This window comes from Colobus angolensis, unplaced genomic scaffold (assembly GCF_000951035.1).
Source record: "Colobus angolensis palliatus isolate OR3802 unplaced genomic scaffold, Cang.pa_1.0 Scaffold35, whole genome shotgun sequence".
NCBI classification, from domain to species: domain Eukaryota; kingdom Metazoa; phylum Chordata; class Mammalia; order Primates; family Cercopithecidae; genus Colobus; species Colobus angolensis.
The window spans coordinates 2,787,147-2,808,655 of NW_012116821.1; the positions used below are offsets into that span (position 1 = coordinate 2,787,147).

Here is a 21,509-nt window from a genome sequence, read left to right on the forward strand (position 1 = left end):
ACTTCACTTTTGCTTTTAAGATGCAATTAGAGCTGAAGCTCATTTCCTCTTCTAGGGAATTTGTCCCTGCCAGCCTCCCCTCTGCAGGGGATTCCTCATCATTCTTATGGGAGTCCCCCTGCCATCGGTCAAGGACAGCAGAGGTGACGTATAAGGGTTTTGTAGACACGAGGCATGCCACTCTATTCGGACACTCCTTCAGCAACATACATCTAGGCCTCCTCTGCGCCAGCCCTGTGGGAAAGCAGCGCCCCCACCAGGGCCCCTGGCTCCTTCCTAGGGCCTAGCTGCCATCCGCCTGACGTGCAGCAGCCCCTGCAGCGGTGCTGGCACCCGTTTACAAGGCTCTGAGAGGGGTCCCCACCCTTAGGGAGGTTACAAGGCAGGAATCCATTAAATAGAATCACAGTTAACAATGATTTCTCCTTTTAACACTCCAGACAGGCAGGCAAGCCTCCTTTCTCCACCCTGTGGAGGTCTTTAGAAACCACGAGGCATTCTCCATCTACGAAAAATAAAACCCAGATTCTAGCTGTAAACAGTTGTAGGTAGTGCCCATTCTTTCTTCCCCCCACATCAGATGGGTAAAGTGCACCACTGTAACAAGGTTTGAGGGCCATCTCATGCATGAGCTTGGAAACCCACATTTATGAAGCACAAAAGGATCAGGCGGTGCCCACTCTATTCAGGGGACCTAGATTCAGACTAATTGTGTGGATGAAAACCTGTTCCTTTGGCTCCTTCCTTCCCTTCGTTTCATTCAAAGGCTACAAATCTCTTCTCAGGGGAGATTTAACTACAAAGGAAAGGCCGGTGAAGAGTTTTTGCTACCCGCATTCACTGACCAATTTCACAATCCTTTCCTTTCAGTCTTGGATTTTTAACAGATTACATATGAATTCCAGATGCTGATTACACCTGTTTCATTAACAAAACAGCAATTTTAACAGGGTAACATGGTCTAGAGAAAAGTATTACATTATGTACTTGTCATTTCATTTAAAAATCTCCCTTAGAATAAAAGGTTTCGTGATAACAGAAATTTCAAACGTCCTTTATTAAACCTGATTGCTGACTAATTACAGCCTAGGCAAGTAGGAAGAAACTGCACAACTGATATTTAACTACAGGTTATTTCTCTGGACATACTGACATATTAAAATATTTCTCTTCTTGAAAATATTTTAAAATGCAATTGCAGTAAAAATAATTGCATGAAGACCTTATTCTCCACCTGTTTTTTTGTAGGAGATTGTGGAAGACATGAGGGAGTTGGGGGTGCACATAGAATTTACCCTAACAGCTTCATTAGGGAGGTGGTACCAAATACTTTATATTGGGACTCAATACTCAGGTGACTTTCTGGTTAAAAATATTGAAGACAGGCCGGGCGCGGTAGCTCACGCCTGTAATCCCAGCACTTTGGGAGGCCGAGACGGGCAGATCACGAGGTCAGGAGATCGAGACCATCCTGGCTAACACGATGAAACCCCGTCTCTACTAAAAATACAAAAAAAAAAAAAAATTAGCCGGGCGTGGTGGTGGGTGCCTGTAGTCCCAGCTACTTGGGAGGCTGAGGCAGGAGAATGGCGTGAACCTGGGGGGCGGAGCTTGCAGTGAGCCGAGATGGCGCCACTGCACTCCAGCCTGGGCGACAAAGTGAGACTCCGTCTCAAAAAAAAAATTGAAGACAGACGACAATTGGGCTCTTTTTACTTTGACAACTGAGACAAAATGACAAACTGTCAGTGTTCAGAGATCCAGACCAACTTCTCAAAAACGTATTTTTACCCCAATATCATTATTTTACCCCAACTGTGCCTTTTTGGGTGATCACAACTCATTACTGGCTTTTTGTTTTAAGTATAAGAATTTATAGGGCCTTCAAGAGAGGGTATCAGGTAAACTAGCATGCGTGCGCTCGCTGTAAATCACAGACCACATGAGGACACGAGAGCCACACCCACTTCCCACCACACAAGACTTACCAGGTGACTGTCACTTTGTAGTCTGGCTAATCAGAATAAGACTTCCAAGTTCTGTCACATACTGACAAGAAAGGCTCTTAAAACTCCTTTAATTAGACACATTGCAGTACTATTGCTATTAGGGGGTCTGTTTTATAAATATTTTCCTATCATACTTTTATTATAAACTTTTTTTAGGTATGAAACTTGTTTTAACTGTTACAAACAGAATCATTTCCTGTGGGATCCCCTCCACATAAGGAAGTTATTCCTGTAATTACTACTTTTAAATAGTCTTCTTAACTTTGGGAAAACTTTACCCTCCCCCAACACGCACACACATACTCTCCTGTGACAAGAAGGCCGAACGCTATCCAGTGCACTGGTTCAGTCAGCAATCTGCCCATGTTCCTGGAGAAATCAGTCCCAGTCCCTTTGCAATCATGGTATCTCTGGAGCCACCCCTTTCTGTAACAAGCATTTTGAAATTCATCCACGCTCATCTCATTTGGATTTCAATGTTTCCTCCCACTCAACAGCCGATTCGGAGTTCTTGGGAATTGTTGGAAATATTGATTGCATTTTACTGCGAAAGTCTTTCATCTAAAAGAAGAAAAATAATCAGTTATCAAATGTTAAAAGAAGGAGAAAACAGCTATTAGAGATGGCACCTGTACTGACTCGCTAGTACTTTACCGCTCACAGGTACAGAGCTAAGGAACATTAATAAAAGATAGGGACTATATATATTCTAGGTATCTTGAAAGAAAATGAAATATACTTCCTTTCTTCTTTTGAGTATAAATTTATTATTAAATAACATAAAACTTCACTCTTAGCTGGACATGGTGGCTCACACCTGTAGTCCCAGCTACTCGGGAGGCTGAGGTGGGTAGACTGCTTGAGCCCAGGAGTTTGAATCCAACCTGGGCAACACAGCAAGACTCCATCTCTTTAAAAACAAACAAACAAACCACTCTTAATCTGCAAGGCAACATGTCCTAAACTGTCAACCCTCCATAATAATTATTCCCTCCCAGAAGAAGAGTGTGTATTGTTGACTTTTCTATATAAAGATGCCGTTGAGGATGGGATTTCTTTTTTTCTTTGAGACGGAGTCTCGCTCTGTCGCCCAGGCTGGAGTGCAGTGGTGCGATCTCGGCTCACTGCAAGCTCCGCCTCCTGGGTTCACGCCATTCTCCTGCCTCAGCCTCCCGAGTAGCTGGGACTACAGGCGCCCACCACAATGCCTGGCTAATTTTTTGTATTTTTATTAGAGATGGGGTTTCACCGTATTAGCCAGGATGGTCTTGATCTCCTGACCTTGTGATCCGCCCACTTTGGCCTCCCAAAGTGCTGGGATTACAGGCGTGAGCCACTGTGCCCGGCTGAGGATGGGATTTCTATCTGAATAAATAAATATGATTAGGTCATTCAAAGCTAGAATTTTCACAGGGAGAAATGACAGAGAGAAGAAACTTAGCAGGAGTTTAGCGAAGAATAAATCAAGGAATGGTAGATAAACTGGAATGTTCTTATGTGCCAGACAGTGTTTGTTTGTTTGTTTTAAATCTAGGTAGGAGTTTTACAAGCAGAAGTTGATTTGGAATCTAAGAGTCACAGCAAGGGAACAAGAGATTTTTTTTTCTTTTTTTGAGGCAGAGTCTCACTCTGTCACCCAAGCTAGAGTGCAGTGGCACGATTATGGCTCACTGCAGCCTCAACCTCCTGGGCTCAAGTGATTGTCCCACCTCAACACCCCCAAGTAGCTGGGACTACAGGCATGTGCTAACTTTTGCATTTTGGGTAGAGATGGGGTCTTGCTGTGTTGCCCGGGCTGGTCTCAAACTCCTGAACTCAAGTAATCCTCTGACTCCGGTCTCCCAAAGTGCTGAGATCACAGGCGTGCACCACTGCGCCCAGCCTAAGAGATCTTAACATGCAGTGTCACACAGTATTACAGTTTACCTGGAGCACCTGGGTCCACCTAAGGTCTACAACTCCATAAGGTGGGAACACTAACTTATGGAAGTTAGGTGATCTTTACGCTGGACAGTACTAGTAATACAGTCTCTGATTCATCCTGATTAATCTATACAGTCCTCCTACAAAGATATTTCAGCAGCACCACAGCACTGCGTTCCAACTTTTCCTCATCAGCCATCTGCCAGTCATATATTCCTAAGGATAGAGATTGCCTTGATCAGGTTTGTGAAGTACCCTGGACTCATCTGCAACATGCAAGTCATTTCTTAGAGTGGTTATTTTGAGAATCAGCTAATATTTCTTTAACGTCGATGCTTATTTATTTCAATTTGAGGCTGAATCTTTACCTTTTTTCCAGATTCAGGGGTTTGGGACTTGAAAATCCTAGGCCTTTACTCCTAGCACTGTGGCAAACTGTAGCACTGCTGTCAACAGCATGGACTCTGTTCAAATCCTAGCTCCATCACTTGGGAAAACTGCTTACTCTATTAAGCCATAGTTTCCACATATGTAGAATGGAGACAGTAATTACCTGCTTAAAGAGTTGTGAGAACTAAGGATTAAGGGAGATGATACATATAAAGCACAGCGTCTAACATATGGAAAATGTTCAATATACATTAGCTATTATCATTGCTGTATTATCGAAATATGTGTGCTGTATTGCAAGAACAAAGCTCACATGAATATAAATATTATGGAATGTTTGTTAAGTACATTACTTTATAGCAATATATCATTTTAGTTTACATATTTTGTCACTGGAAGATACGGAAGGTCTTCCTTCTGTATTATATATTGTCTGTATCTGTGCCAGCCATCTCAGTGTTCTGGACCCAGACACTAATCTTGAAGACCCACAGCTCATGGATGTCTCTCTGCCCCACTCCCTCTTCCATAAAGAATTAATTGCTTTGTCCAAAACATTAATATCGCTCCCACTGAGGAACTTTGCATAGACTTCTGTAGTTGAAAAACAGACATCTCTCTGGCCAGGGTTGGCAATGTGCTGCCTGGTTCTTTCTCTTCACTATTCTGGTTGAACATCTTTTACAACTAAGCCAGATGACAGTTTTCAAATGGGATGTCATATAGCCAAGACATGGACCAAATCATTCACCAGTCTGCCTTCCAGTGGTCCGGGCTGTGACAAGGGAGAGGCTGGGAAATGTAGGTGAGGCCAGGGGAGGAGAGTAAGAGGCAGTCCTGCTCTCCTTAGGCAGGGTTACATTTTCGTTTCCTCCTTTTGGCCTGATTGCTTTCTTTCCTCTAATTTCTCAAATATTAAATTATTTACTCGTGCCCAGGGTCATGGTAACTGTATCACTAGAAGCACTCAAATCTGAAAAGTAACTAACTAGGAATAGACAGATCTGAGATGAGGGAAAGGAATGGAGAGGGGTAAAGGGTACCATCTATCCCTGTTCTCTAAGTTTACAGCTGTGGAAATGGAAATTCAGACATTTAAGATATAAACAGGGCCTCAAGTGGTATTAGAGAATGGGCTCTACAGAAGGCTTTTCAGCTCATACTGTTCATATTACATGGATAGTAGACGAAAACCTTCACATAGTTTCCACCTATATCAATTTCTGATATGCAGTTCAGAAAAGGTGTTGGTTTTACCAAGATTCTCTACACATGAGGCCAACAGAACATTTCCCTGTTTAAAGATGTGCTTGAAAAAAGATTTAGGGGTTGAGTGCATTTAAACAAATTTCGTTATAAAGTAAATGTACTGAATTCCTTGATAATCACAGCTACTGCCATAGAACTGTTCCTCTGCCCTGTATCCCAGAAGTCTGGTGAGGGGGTATGCTGGGAACTAGAGTACCCATCCAGCAACTCCGTCTTACTCCCAAGCATTTTCCAAACTGTAGTTCTCTCTTCTTTCCTCTGACCAGGGAAAATTTTCCTATGCTATGGATAACAGGGTTACCCTTCCAAGCAGTGCTGCTGTGCCCTGCACACCTCCAGGGGGTGCTTTCCAAAAAAAACTAAGACATGAGTGGGGCGTGGTGGCTCACGCCCGTAATCCCAACACTTTGGGAGGCCTAGATGGATGGATCACTTGAGGCCAGGCTACTTCCTGGCCAACGTGGTAAAATCCCGTCTCTACTAAAAATACAAAAATTAGCCAGGCATGGTGGCGCATGCTTTTAGTCCCAGCTACTCAGGAGGCTGAGGCAGGAGAATTGCTTGAACCCAGGAAGCAGAGGTTGCAGTGAGCCAAAAGCACGCCACTGCACTCCACCCTGGGCCATGGAGTGAGACTCCATCTCAAAAGAAACCAAAACCAAGACATGAATGGTACTCCCCAGTGCCATGGGCCCACTATCCTCATTTCTAAGCCCCAGTGCTTTAGTGTCCAACAGTGCTGCATTGTAATAGTCACAGGAAGTACCACTGTCTGAGGTAGTAGTGCTCAAATGGAGTGTTATGACAAATGGAAAATGTATTACGAGTATTTTGTCACAAATATGGACGTTTTGCCGATACAATGGACTTTTTAGATATTAAAACAGATTCAGGATTATGCCTCTAATAATGTTATTCTCATTCACATTTCAATAGCTTCTTGAAGGGTCATATAGCCAGTAGGCCAGGAGTGAGGTCAACCACTGATGTCACTTAGAAAGTCCTTACTGTATGCCAGGCATATTTCTCACTTAACCCTCCCAACAATCAAGTGGGACAAATATCATCCCTCCTTTAAAGATATGGTGATGGAAGCTCCGTGCTCGGTGCCATGGCTGGTAAGAGCAGATCCGACCGCACAGCCCATGTGCTTACTCTGTATACTGCTTGAATATGCACAGGGGACACTCTGCACATTTACCATGCATGTCTCGGTAGGGGAAAAACACTTGAAAACATTTGGTCTAATACACAGTGTGCTGACAAATTACTTAAAAGCCTCAGGTTATGTCCCCAATTTAATTAATTTCAGAAAATCTTTAAGCATCAATTCTAATAAATAGGCAGTTGTTGGAATTACAAGCTCTCAGTTTTGAAATGTTTTTGCTATTGTCTGGCAAATTTAGCTATGTCTTTGCTTGCTGGTGCAGGACTGTTACTGACCTCAATGCTAGGGGCAACAATGATGACAGTTCTATAGGATCTACTGATGAAAAAACCTTTGGATAATGGCAATAATTACAGAGTTAATGGTAATTTTCAACAATCTGGTAATTCAGCTTCTTCATAAAATACAACAGAATAAAACTATATAATACTGGTAAAAGGAGATTAAAAAGTATAGTTAGGTTGTAAAAATGTTACTTGAACAGGAATAATATCTGCCATTTCGGATCACTTACGTGTCAGGCACTGGACAAAGCATTAGGCTATTATTTAATCTTCACAATTCTATATGGCAGAAATTATTACCACCACTTTACATACGAAAAACCAAATGTCAGAGAGGTTAACTCACCCACAGAGACATGGCTTATGAGTACAACTGCCTGGCTGATGCCCAGACCTCTCTGATTCTGGGACCTAGAAAGACAAAGTACCCTGTAACTTCTACCCATTTACCAGCTTTCACTAAAAATTATGTAAAAAGCACATATGCCTCTTGTAGTGGTGGCCATTTTATTTTGAATGGTATAATATACTTTCACACGTAGCCAGTACTCATCTATTTTTGCATACAGGGGAGTTATACTTCCCCCGCTCCCTGAAGTTAGGTAACCATGTGACTAGTTCTGACCAATGAAATATGAGCAAAAGAATGTGTGTCACTCCCAGGCTGAGCACTTCATCGCAGGAGTTCAACTCTCTTTCCATAGCAATAATGGAAACCTGTATTGCTGTGGTGGTGCCAAAGATCAAAGCAATCTGAGGTGCTGAGCCAGCATGCGAAGGACAGCTTTCCTAGAGAGTTGCTGAAACCCATGGGGGATTTACACAGGTGAGAAACAAACCTTTGTTATTTTAAGCCACAGGCTTGGAGACTATTTTTTACTGCAGCATAACGCAGCCTACCCTAGCTGGCAAAGATGGTGAAGAGAATTATAAAATAGACTTAAGGCATGCTCTGATGCCCTATAACAGTACACTATATTTGGCTAAAACACAAATAAAAACTCAAAGGCTGGATAAGAGGGTGCAGGTATTCCACAGTTGAGCTCTCAAAAGTTCTTAAAACCGCCTAGAACTGAACCACCACTCTTCCCACTTTCAAGGAGCCCAGCACATCAGTGAGTCCATTACATGACACTGCTTCCTGAGAAATCAACATTTGTAGATGTTTTCAATAAAGCAGTATGGGAGTTCCAGTTGGGGTAGAAAAGGGTCAGTATTTTGGAGGATCATGGTCTTGTTTGATAAAATTCAACTAAGCAGGACTGGCCTGGTTTAGAGGGCAGATACTGATATTTTCACTTTTAACTAGTTTTGTTGCTATCCACATGGATCCTGGGATGAAATGTATTTGAACATACCATATTATTTAAGTATTCAACTGCATTAGGAAAGTGAATGTGAATTTTTACATCTCAGCGTTCCATTTTCTAAGCTACTAATATTATCATTTCGGTAAATGTCAGACAAACATTTTTACTTTCTCCCCAACTTTCACTGTATCACATGCATAAAGTCCAGAATCTGTAGTAAAGTCAATTGATTTAGAAATACAAAGCAAACATGTAACTTTCTGAGAAATACAATCCCTGAAATATGCATCAAAATGGCCAATTTTTATGATAGTAATTAACAATAAGGCACAAATTCAAAAGCAAAAGCTTTCTGTAAACATGAAATAAACTGAACAGCAGGAATAACCCAGGAGCCTCTAAGAGCCAGGGCCACTCTGAAGCTAAGATCCAGCCCAGTAAGAACAATTTCTAACATGCTTCTTGATTTAATGTGCTAACAGGCCAGGTTCTCAGGAGTGATTCTAAAATGATTTTCACTCAGTCAGGCTTTATTTTTAGTAACTGCAAAAATTTTTTTCTCATCAAATTCAATAAAACATTTACTTAAAAAAATTTCTGATGACAACAGTGGCATGTGTTTAACAAAGAAAACTTGGGAAATATAGAAAAATACAAGAAAGAAAACTAAAATCACCCCTTATTGTACCATCCAGAATAAAAACAGTATTATTAATATTTGGTATATATCCTTCTAGTCTTTGGTTCAGTGGACAAACCTATGTAAGCAGCAGAGACGTTCTGGGTGTGGGGAATACATAACAGACTTACTTTTCCTACCTACTTCCCACTCCATTTCCCCTGCCAACTTCCCAAAGGAAAATGAGATTTGCAATCAGCAGAAATCTCTGAACTATCTAAACACATGAACTCGGTCATGCTGACAAAGAGCCACACGCAGTAAAGGTCAGCAGATTTCCACACCCAGGCCGGGAGAATGAACGCAGATGGGGTTGCCCTGCTGCTTACCTGCACCGTCTCCAGTACGCTTAGGAGACTACACTTCTGGACTTGGTATTTCATTTTTAAAATTTTTATTTAAGTTCTAGGGTACATGTGCACAACGTGCAGGTTTGTTACATATGTATACATGTGCCATGTTGGTGTGCTGCACCCATTAACTCGTCACTTACATTAGGTATATCTCCTAATACTATCCTTCCCCCCTCCCCCCACCCCACAACAGGCCCCGGTGTGTGATGTTCCCCTTCCTGTGTCCAAGTGTTTTCACTGTTCAATTCCCACCTATGTGTGAGAACATGCGGTGTTTGGTTTTTTGTCCTTGCAATAGTTTGCTGAGAATGATGGTTTCCAGCTTCATCCATGTCCCTACAAATGACATGAACTCATCCTTTTTTATGGCTGCATAGTATTCCGTGGTGTATGTGTGCCACATTTTCTTTTTTTCTTGAGATGGAGTCTCACTCTGTCACCCAGACTGGAGTGCAGTGGTGCGATCTCAGCTCACTGCAAGCTCCGCCTCCCGGGTTCACACCATTCTCCTGCCTCAGCCTCCCGAGTAGCTGGGACTACAGGCGTCCGCCACCATGCCCAGCTAATTTTTTGTATTTTTTAGTAGAGATGGGATTTCACTGTGTTAGCCAGGATGGTCTCGATCTCCTGACCTCATGATCTGCCCGCCTAGGCCTCCCAGAGTGCTGGGATTACAGTCTATCATTGATGGACATTTGGGTTGGTTCCAAGTCTTTGCTATTGTGAATAGTGCCGCAATAAACATACGTGTGCATGTGTCTTTATAGCAGCATGATTTATAATCCTTTGGGTATATACCCAGTAATAGGATGGCTGGGTCAAATGGTATTTCTAGTTCTAGATCCTTGAGAAATCACCACACTGTCTTCCACAATGGTTGAACTAGTTTGCAGTCCCACCAACAGTGTAAAAGTGTTCCTATTTCTCCACATCCTCTCCAGCACCTGTTGTTTCCTGACTTTTTAATGATCACCATTCTAACTGGTGTGAGATGGTATCTCATTGTGGTTTTGATTTGCATTTCTCTCATGGCCAGTGATGATGAGCATTTCTTCATGTGTATGTGGGCTGCATAAATGTCTTCTTTTGAGAATTGTCTGTTCATATTCTTCGCCCAGAATCTTTGCAGATTCTGGATATTAGCCCTTTGTCAGATGAGTATATTGCAAAAATTTTCTCCCATTCTGTAGCTTGCCTGTTCACTCTGACGGTAGTTTCTTTTGCTGTGCAGAAGCTCTTTAGTTTAATTAGATCCCATTTGTCACTTTTGGCTTTTGTTGTCATTGCTTTTAATGTTTTAGACATGAAGTCCTTGCCCATGCCTATGTCTTGAATGGTATCGCCTAGGTTTTCTTCTAGGGTTTTTATGGTTTTAGGTCTAACATTTAAGTCTTTAATCCATCTTGAATTAATTTTTGTATAAGATGTAAGGAAGGGATCCAGTTTCAGCTTGCTACATATGGCTAGCCAGTTTACCCAGCACCATTTATTAAGTAGGGAATCCTTTCCCCACTTCTTGTTTTTGTCAGGTTTGTCAAAGATCAGATGGTTGTAGATGTGTGGTATTATTTCTGAGGGCTCTGTTCTGTTCCATTGGTCTATATATCTGTTTTGGTACCAGTACCATGCTGTTTTGGTTACTGTAACCTTGTAGTATAGTTTGAAGTCAGGTAGCATGATGCCTCCAGCTTTGAGTAACTGCAAAATTTAGGGAAGTTTCCTTTCCCTGCCAAACAAACAACAGTAACTATAACACCTCTGAGTGTCAAGCCTCTTTCTAAAAGCTTTCTGTATTATTGAATTAACCATTTTATAACAGCTACCATCAGATCACTATTTTCATATCTTAACCGAATGATCCTGCTTTACTGGTGTGCACACATACACACATGTGCGCATGTACACACACATCCAATATGCAGCTGTAGTCCCCACTTCATGCCTTTTTAACGACCCAGCCGAAAGTCTGTCCCAGAGGAAATGAAGGCGGTCTCAAGATGGATCTATTATAAAAAAAAAAACTTGTATGTACATAACTTTATTACATTGTAGAGGAAGTGACAACTTTTTTACAGCATATAAATGAACATAGGTATAAGCCAGCAAGAAGAAATAGCATATATCTAATGAAAATAATCAGAATTTCTAGAACACAATAAATACTTACATCCTACTTTTTGGGAACCAATGCCAACTACATATATAACAAGGCAAGTGCTGCTACATCAAGGGTACCAAAAACACTTTCTTTAGGAATTGTAAGTAAGTATCATACAGCACCTGCATGCTAAATAAAAGAGCTGGAGAACTAAATAAATAGGAAAGTCACTCTACCCACTTTCCTATTTCCATCTTTTAGGAATTTATGTTTATTCAAAATTTTGATATATAATCCTGTATCTATGATCTCTTCAATAATTTCAGAATGGTAGTTTTAGACAACTTTAAAGCTTCAGCTCCTTCTGAATTTCCCAAAGTGTTTTTGCACTCTTTCAGGTGGGCCTCCTCTTCAGGGGTCAGCTTTATCTTTATAAGGTTGGTAATACCATTCTCTCCCAGGATACAAGGAATACTGAGGAATACTTCTTCATCTATTCCATAGAAACCCTTAATGATGGTGGAGACTGGATGTGTTCTCCTAAGATTCTTCAAAATACGTTCTGTTAAATCAGCTACAGATAGGCCAATGGTCCAAGAAGTATTCATTTTAATAATCTCATAGGCACTAGCAATCACTTCTTTGTGGACATTTTTCCATTGCTCAGGATCTTTATCGGTTCCTATATCAGAGTCCAGATCCTTCAAAGGGACACCAGCTATGTTCACTCCACTCCACACAGGAACACTTGAGTCTCCATGCTGAGGATCCATCCGCGGCAGCTTTCAGAGTGGATACCGAGCTTTTGTCCAATCAAGAAACGAAAACGAGCAGTACCGAGATTACAGCTGCTTCCAATAACACGGTTTTTGGGAAATGCACTCAACTTCTAGGCTACATAAGTTAAGACATCCACTGGATTGCAAACAATAATCAGCTTGCAGAGGGGGCTGTACTGGACAATACCGGAAATCATTAACTTGAAGATGGCCACATTTCACTGGACTAAATTAAGGCGCGTTTCTCCCTTTTCTTGGCGTGCTCCTGCTGTGACAATCACTAGGCTAGAGTTTGCTGTGACAAGGTAATCTTTGCTACAAACAATACTTGGCATTTTCATGAAAGGGCTGCCATTTTGAAGATCCACCGTCTCACCCTTCAGTTTGCCTTCATCAGGATCCACAACAGCAAGTTCATCACTCAAGCCTTTTAATAAGATGCTGATAGCGCAGGCCATGCCCACCGATCCAGTTCCTACGATGGAGACCTTACTGCGATGAACGCGCTCCTCGGAAGTGAAGTACTCAGTAAGCTCACTCTTCACAGTCGCCATGTTGCTCAAGGGGGTGAAGAGCCAGGCGCCCTTGAGCGGCACGCACGGTGCCTGATGGCGTCACAGGGCCATCCCCAGGCACAGGAAATTCGCTTCTGCTGAACTCACTCACTCTCTGGCCCGCACAACAGGCACAGTCCAACTCATGGCTGCTCACTCAAGAAGTGGAGGGAGAGAATGGAAAAAAAACTGCTGACCAGGACATTGCAACGCCAAGGGAGCTGTTAGCAGCCCCTTCAGCCCTCTGTGGCGGGTGCGCACGACCCGCTCCCTGGCCCTCTACTGCGGCTGCGCGGGCCTTGCCAGAGCCTCCAACACATGCTCTCCGTGGGTGCTCAGACTAAGGCGGTGAAGGCCCGCTTCTCTAGCAAGTGATTTCTGGAGTTAATTTTACAAAGAGTATTCTCATCGATAGCAGACATGCTTAAGAGGTTAACCCAGATCCCTGAAATTACTAGTTTTCTATTTTTAGTAGGAATGCCAAGGAAAAATGCTTCTATTAACTACAGATGAAAATCAGGTTACATCTTCTGAACCATGACCCTGCCGGGAAGGATAGGGCGCTGTGCTTTGCGTACGGGTGGCTGCCTGCACCATCTCCCAGTGTCCCAGAAGTGGGCTCCTGCTATCTGGTGTATGGCGCTGGAGGCTTATTTATAAAGGATCCCACTGCCTTGGTGCCAGTCCTGGCCAGGACCCACACTGGGACAGTCAGCAGGAGACTGAGCAGGGTAGGGGCCGGCTGGGAGTCATTCCATCACTAAAAGCCAGGCGAGAATGCTATTCCTTTCTCATGCCAGAGGAAAGCCTTTGATTGTGCGTCCCGAAGAAAAACGACTTCTCAGATAGAAAGTTGGCAATGTAGCCCTCAATTAAAATGAGGATATCTCTTAAATGTCCTTGAAATGGCAAATTTCAACCAATGCATAAACCAGATTATTGACCAAAGTAGTGAAATAAATGATCTAGTACAATGTGGCATCAGTATGCCTTACTTGTTCTGCATTTCTCTGGGCAATCTTAAGAACTAAATTCCCTTAAAATTTCTGAGCAGGTGTCAACTTCACATCTGATGAAATGCATACTCTAATACAGTAAATTACAAAGGCTCCGATAAAAATGATGGTACTTTTTCCTCACTTATAAACAGCATTCTGACCATGTAATGGTTCCTCAAAAGCTCTCCCTCTTGTTTTATTTAAAAGCAGTGTGCTCTTCTGGAATGGGACCCCTTGGTACATGTAGCTCCTCAAGATCAGCAAAAAAAGATTTCTGTTTTAGAATACTGAATGCTGACAAAATGAATACTTTATATTTGGACTTGAAAAGCTATTCTTTTCCTTTTTTTGTTTTTTTTTGAGACGGGGTCTTGCTCTGCTGTCCAGGTGCAACGGCATGGTCTCAGCTCACTGCAACCTCTGCCTCCCAGGTTCAAGCCATTCTCCTGTCTCAGCCTCCCGAGTAGCTGGGATTACAGGTACCTGCCACCACACCTGGCTAATTTTTGTATTTTTAGAAGAGACGGGGTTTCACCATATTGGTCAGGCTGGTCTCTAACTCTTGACCTCAAGTCCACCCGTCTCAGCCTCCCAAAGTGTTGGGATTACAGGTGTAAGCCAACGTGCCTGGCCGAAAAGCTATTTTTATTTGTGCCATTGAAAGGCAGTCCAGGGCTGGGCGCAGTGGCTCACACCTGTAATCCCAGGAATTTGGAGGCTGAGGTTCATGGATCACTTGAGGTCAGAAGTTTGAGACCAGCCTGGCCAACATAGTGAAACCCCATTTCTACTAAAAATACAAAAATTAGCCGGGCGTGGTGGTGTGTGCCTATGGTTCCAGCTACTCAGGAGGCCGAGGCACGAGAACTGCTTGAACCCGGGAGGCGGAGGTTGCAGTGAGCTGAGTTTATGACACTGCTCTCCAGCCTGGGCGACAGAGCGAGACTCCGTCTCAACAAAAGAAGAAAAAAGGCAGTCCAGGAGGAGGGGAACAATAAGCAAAGGAGTTGGTGAGGGTAGGAAAGGTGTGCCATCAGCTGAGTTCCTGATATCCTGTTTCAGGGTGACCTCCTGGCTGTGTTTTCCCTATCAGTAGGGATCACATACCCTGTTCAGATGACAGAGCCACAAACTCCATGACACACTAAATAGTAAGAGCACTAGGTACATGAATCCTCTTAGCACTGGTGGTCAGATGTATGGTTAACATTTGTCAAATTAAAAACTGCAGTTTTAAAAGGGTCATCTTTATTTAATGATGGCCAGTGTTTTAGAGGAATCCTTTAAAAGCAACAACTTTTGATAGCTGTCATTTATTTTATCTCAGTCGTAACTTGAAATGTTTTAACCTGGTGCCTGTTCCCCCCCCATCCACCTATAATGATTCCTTTCACCAGTGAAGTCATTTTCCAAGATAAGTGTTCTTGAACATGAAATTCAAGGACATAAAGACTCTTTGCTGCATGGCTACTTTCTATAGTCATTTTCTTTCTAGAATTTGAACCTCTTCAGAAATACAATCTCTATAATAGCTGCCTCTTCAGTTTTTCCCCTTAGCCACAACTAAATCAATCTTGAGGGGGAAAAAAACTGTTCAAAATAAAAACACACCAAACAAAGCAGCTTTTTTATTTACAATAAGTCTTGAGATAAAAAAGGAAAGTACTAACAAAGACAAAGAGATGTATGTGACCTCCAGAGCAGATTTAGGTCTACTCAAAGATGTGGAAAGCCAAGTATAGCTAGACAGCTCCCTAGTGACTTCCTATCTTAGCTGGCTCATTATTCCTTCTGAATTGAAACCTGACTCAAATTATCTATTCAAAGCACAATACAGTATTATAGCTAATGGCAGGATTACACCTCAGTACTTTTGGTTGTACCACTTAGGAGGGAGGAAGCAGGAAATGAAAAGAAGCAGCAAGTCCCTGGGCCAAGAATGGTTGCCACTAAGTCACTATTCCTTTCACCTGGACTCACACCCAGCTCTCAAATCCTCCTTTTCCTCTCTGGGAGTCCAGTTCTGATATTCCATTCTCTCACCAATCTTTGCCAGTCCCCTAAGCAGAACTGGCTTTCTAAAAGCCTATTTCATCACTGTACTTTGTACCTCTCTCCATTATAGGATTTATCACACACAATTAAATGTAAAATACTTATGAATGTGCCACTGCAAGAAGGATCACCTTTTATTTACCAGCATATTCCTGTCCTCTAGAACAGAGCTGGGCACATGAATAGGGATGTGGTAAATGTAGTAGAAAAGAGTGAGTAGCCATAGAGCTGAGTGAGTAAGGCTGAAGAGTGGGCTAAAAGGTGAGAGTGACAGAAAGGTGGGGCTACAGACCTTAGAGAGAGTTCTGAAAATGAGGGTAAGTAAAATGAGGGTAAGTAAAAGTGGCACCCACTGGGGCATCTTCAGAAAGTTGATGCATATACTTCAAGTAAAGCTTTGGATAAGCTACCAGATTTTGTGGCTACTTTCAAAGCCAATACCCACTTTTACCAAGTTAAAACATTAAAAAACAAAACAAAAACCTATTACAGTGTTAGAAATGCATGAGAACAAATATGCAGTGGCAGAAAGACTATTTTTATCCTTTAAAGTTATTTAAAATGTTTTGTTCTTTGGAAACCTTTAAAAAATAATCAGCACACAAAACCCTTGGTTTAAGGGGGAAAAAGGGATACAATGAAAGCAGTGTTAATTATTATAAGCTGATCTGAAATAGGCCATAAACTCACCAGCATGCAAGGGGAACATTATATAAACACAATTATTTTGAAAGTCTTCTTTGTGATTTGAAAAATCATAGAATGCAAATTGTAGTTTCAAAATAAATAAGTGGGCTCTAATTCTATTGCTCAGTAATTCTCATGTGGGGGTCTCTGCAAATCCCAGCACATGAAAATATTTCACTTTGTCAGCAATACTGGGAAAACTGGAGGAAAGACAGAGGGCCACAAAGGATAGAATAAAGGCAAAAAGTCAATTCAAAGAGCAATGCTGGGATCAACTTCCTGTTTATGGTATTTAAATATGAAATGAATTGGCAAGCTCTTTTAATAAATAATCCCAATCACATTTTTGTTCTTTGAAAGCATCTTATACATAATTTTTGATGCAATGTAAAAGAGCCACTTGTGTTCATCATTAAAAAGGAAAACTTATAATGTGGCATAAAACATGGAAAGCAAAGAAATTAAAATTCATTAGGCCAGGGGCGGTGACTTACACCTGTTTTGATCCAAAAACCTCAGGAGGCCGAGGCAGGTGGATCACTTGAGTTCAGGCATTCCAGACCAGCCTGGCCAACATGGTGAAACCCCGTCTCTACAAAAAATACCAAAATCAGTCGAGTGTGATGGTGCACGCCTGTAGTCCAGCTACTTAGGAGGCTGAGGCAGGAAAATTGTTGAACCCAGGAGGCAGAGGTTTCAGTGAGCCAAGATTGTGCCACTGCACTCCAGCCTGGGTGACAGAGTGAGACTCTGACAAAAAAAAAAAAAAGAAAAGAAAAGAAAAAGAGAGAGAGAGAGAGAGAGAGAGAGCCACTGAAATGAAATGGTGGAAGTGATGTGATCAGATTGCATTCAATAAATACTTACTAAACACCTACAATGCATTAGGCACTGTTACAGGTGCGAGGATATAACAATGACCAAGATAAAAGTCTCTACTCTCAGAATTTACATTCTTTTTGTGAAGACTGATAAAACAAGACAATAGTCAATATCATCTCGTTTTGCAATAGGTGCTACAAAGAAAAGAAAATAGGATAATTTCAGAGTAACTAGGTAGTGGGAATGAAGACATCTGGAGAAGCTGCTCTGAGAAGGTGAATTAAGTTTGGGTTGAAACCCTGGACAGCAGCAAAGAGCCAGTGATACAAGGACCTGGAGAAGGAGTTTCCTAGGCAAAGCTAGAATAAAGGCCCTAGGCAGGAATAGGCCTGTGTGCTGAAGGAATAAGAAGGCTGGCAGGGCTGGAGTGCAGTGGGGACAGATGAGGTGGGCAATTGTGGTGGCTCAAGATGAGGTCAGTGAGGTTGGTGGGGCTACATCATGTAAACCTTCTTCAACAGGAAGCCACTGAAGGGTTTTAAAGAAGGAAGGACCATGATCTGACTTACATTTTTAAAATATCTCTGGCTGCTATGTGGAGAAAAAAATTCTAGAGGGAATAAGGAAGAGGCCGGGAAACTGGACAGGCAACTTAAAACACTAGGCAAGAGAGGAATGGATGGGGAGAGATGAAGGAGGTAGGCTGTGTTCAGCAGCAGAGCTAACAAGCAGGACTTGCATGCATCAGATGAAGGGAATGAAGGGAAATGAGAGAATCTAAGAGGATTCTCATCGAAGTTTTTGGTTTGAAGTGGAAGGATGGGATGATGGTGGCATTTATGAAATGGGGAAAACCAAGGGAGGAGCAAGTTGGGAACAAAGTGAGGAAATCAAGCCCTCTAGATGGGACATGGGTCACGTGACACGCCTTTGTGACATACTTGTGAGGGCGCACAATACAAAGCTGCGAGGTCAATCTGAAGGTCAGGACTGGGGCTATATCTCTGGATGGCATCAGATTGTACTGTTTGTTTTAACATGGCAGGGACTGGACGAAAGAGTCAAGGGGCTGAGGACAGAAGAGTCTAAGTAGGAGCTACTGGACACTGATGTTGAGAGGCTGGCCAGGGGAGGGGCTGGCACAAGAAACAGGCAAACCGGCCAGTGAGGTCGAAGGTATCTTGGAAGCCACAGTGTTTCAGGAGGCGGGCGTTGGGGTTCCATTGTGCCAAACATTGCTGGGAGGGCAAGTAACAGAGGATAAAGTAAGATCTGGCACCAAGGAGGGCACTGGCAACCTTAATAGCAGTTCCAGTGCAGCACTGGGGCAAGGAGCTGGACTGAGAGCAGGAAGGGGAGGAAGTGGAGGCAGTGACCACAGACAACTCTTTCAGGAAGTTTTTTTGTGTAATGGGGAGCAGACAAATGGGCTGGTAGCTGGAGGAGGTTAAGGAATATCTAGAGAGAACTTCTAGAGGTGGGATAAACTAGAGCATGTCTGTACACACCGCAGCAGAGAAGGAACACGTGACAATCAGCTAAGGCTGAGGATAACGATGGGGGCGAGGTCCCTTGTAGATGACAAGGGGCAGGATCTAATGCCCAAATAGCAGGGGTGGGCCTCTGGCAACAGCATCGACCTTTTATCCCTGGTAACAGGAAGAAAGGCAATGTGCATGGTAACTCCAGAGAAAGTGAAGGCCAAAGCGCTTTGGCAGAAGGGTGGAGAAAGTGCTGCAGAGAGGCAAGGCGGGGAGGCAGGGAGAACAGAGACAGCTTTCCGAATCATCTTGAAGCAAGAAGGTGCCATCAACTATAGTGGCTGTGGGGGTCGGGGAAAAGCAAGGTTTGGTGACTGATTAGATGCAGGGGTGAGAAAGAGTGTGGTCAGGAATGGCCACCTGGCTTTTCTCTCTGCGCAGCTTTGTGGGTGATGCTGCTATTCACAGGGAGAATGACTCAGGAGTAGGTTGTAGTTGGGGACAAATGACAGTTCACTGAGGGACACATGGGATGCCTGCAGGTCATCCAAGCACCTGTGTCCAGTCAAGTGGGCCCATGAGCCTAGAGCTCAGGGTGTAAATGAAGGCATCAGAGTGGCTGGAACCTGTAAAGGAGAAGAGAGGGGGTAAAAAAAAGAACCTTAAGCATAACTGTGTAAAATAAAGCAGCAGCATTTCACAAGTAAATGGGACAGTCGGAAGTCACAAGAGCCAAACTGGAATCGAGAAAACTCATAAAAAGAATAAAGGAATGACTATAAAAGCCTAGAATCTCTCAGTATAAGAAGCAAACAATAAATGATAGATCTGAGTCACTAAGAAAAATTAAGTTATGTTCAGCACAATTTACATAGTGGAAAAATATATAGCACATTAGAAAATGATTTCTTCTTAAAATTGTTAGAAGCATTTCAGGTAGAAAAATCCATTTCAGAGAACATCATTTTCTGATATACTCGTAAGTGAATACTTACAAACTGTACATATCAACCGTATATTAATGTAGTACTATCCCACAGTTTTAGATATTTGTAAGTGACTAATCAATCAGAAGTAGCTTTTAAAACGGAGCTTAAGGGGGAAGCAAATGCTATCAGGTCTCCAGTTCACAATGCTTTATTTAGAGAGATCTGCTCATGTGTGCCCAATTTTGTAAGCTCAGTCTAAGAATTAAGGACAAAGAAAAAGAAAACCCAAGTGAAATCAAGGCTACCTTCCTCCTGTGGGATATGGCTGGGAACATTATCGAGGTGATGAAGTCTGATCTGTGTCAAGTCTGAGAACAAAAAAGCTTTTATGGCAGAGCTGATTTGTCCTAGTCCTTGTCACACATTCCCACTTGATAAAATGCTTGGGGCCCTATTTTACTTATACAAGGAAACTGGTGGGTTTTGAAAGAGGTATTTTGGAAATATGCCAAAACAGCTGATTCCCCTGCTTGGCTTTTTAAAAAAGTACATTGGTCATTATCTCCCACCTTAAACAGAGCAAGTCCCTGTGATTTGGGTTCTCTGTCACTAAACTGCTTGTCCACATATACATCAAGTGCCTCTCTCCACTACTATGTTAAGCCTATTAGAGCTGCAATAGAATGGGGAAAAGGGTTATAGAGATGTTCTTGTCACCTCTGACTTGAACTTTCTCACTGATGTGCAGTGCTACTTCCAATTCATTTAAAAATGATTCCGGGAAAATATTCCTCAGTCCTCAATCTGTTTGAAGGCCCAAGAGTGTGACAGGTGGAACTACCTCTGCAGGATCGTGATGACTGTTCTGGGAGTTCTAGTGAGCACTAAGAAGAAGTGGAAACGAGGCCGAATACGCTGACGTATGGTAATCAGAATAAGAAATTGAGGCTTCCTGGGGGCAGAAGCTGGTAGAGATCTCTGGAAGCACTGAAATTAGATTAAGCAAGGAGGCAGAGGGAAATGTTTCAGCCGCTTCTCAGACTTCCCCTGCAGATCCCTCAGAAGTGGCTGCCATTAAACAATTGGCTAAGAGACTCAGGTTTGCTTTTAATCTTTGATCCAAGCCAATGAAAGTACACAACACTTAAAGTCTATTTCCCTCCTTAGAGATCATCAGAGTTAAATATTTCTAAGCTTTTTCACAGTTTTACTATTTACATACGGGGTTCTAGCAGTCACTCTACAAGGCTGCTTCGAGATGAACAGGTAAAAATAAAGCAGGAATAAATATACTTGTAAGAGAAACACCAGACTACCAATGAAACAAATTAGCAAGGAGCCAAAAGAAACTTGACTATAATTATTAGCTAAGGCCTTCCAGTTGGTCACAAGGTTACTCAGAAGTGAGCCTAAATATTATCGTAAAAATTATACCTAGGAGCGGCCGGGCGGGGTGGCTCACGCCTGTAATCTCAGCACTTTGGAGGCCGAGGTGGGCGGATCACGAGGTCAGGAGATCGAGACCATCCTGGCTAACACGGTGAAACACCGTCTCTACTAAAAAAATACAAAAAGATTAGCCAGGAGTGGTGGTGGGCACCTGTAGTCCCAGCCACTCAGGAGGCTGAGGCAGGAGAATGGTGTGAACCCAGGAGGTGGAGCTTACGGTAAGCCAAGATCACGCCACTGCACTCCAGCCTGGGCGACAGAGCGAGACTCCA

The 21,509-nt window shown here is 42.7% G+C and overlaps 1 protein-coding gene and 1 pseudogene across 1 annotated transcript in view; both read right to left on the reverse strand.

The window, feature by feature from the left end:
* Positions 1–2,050: 2,050 nt before the first annotated feature.
* The window catches only part of TMEM242 (transmembrane protein 242), a 33,835-nt gene continuing 14,376 nt past the window's right edge, over positions 2,051–21,509 (reverse strand). The window contains exon 4 of the mRNA XM_011952756.1: positions 2,051–2,570. Within this exon, the coding sequence (XP_011808146.1) occupies positions 2,472–2,570 (99 nt within the window). The 3' untranslated portion in view covers positions 2,051–2,471. The remainder of the gene's footprint in view (positions 2,571–21,509) is intronic.
* LOC105519415 lies at positions 11,420–13,074 on the reverse strand (annotated as a pseudogene).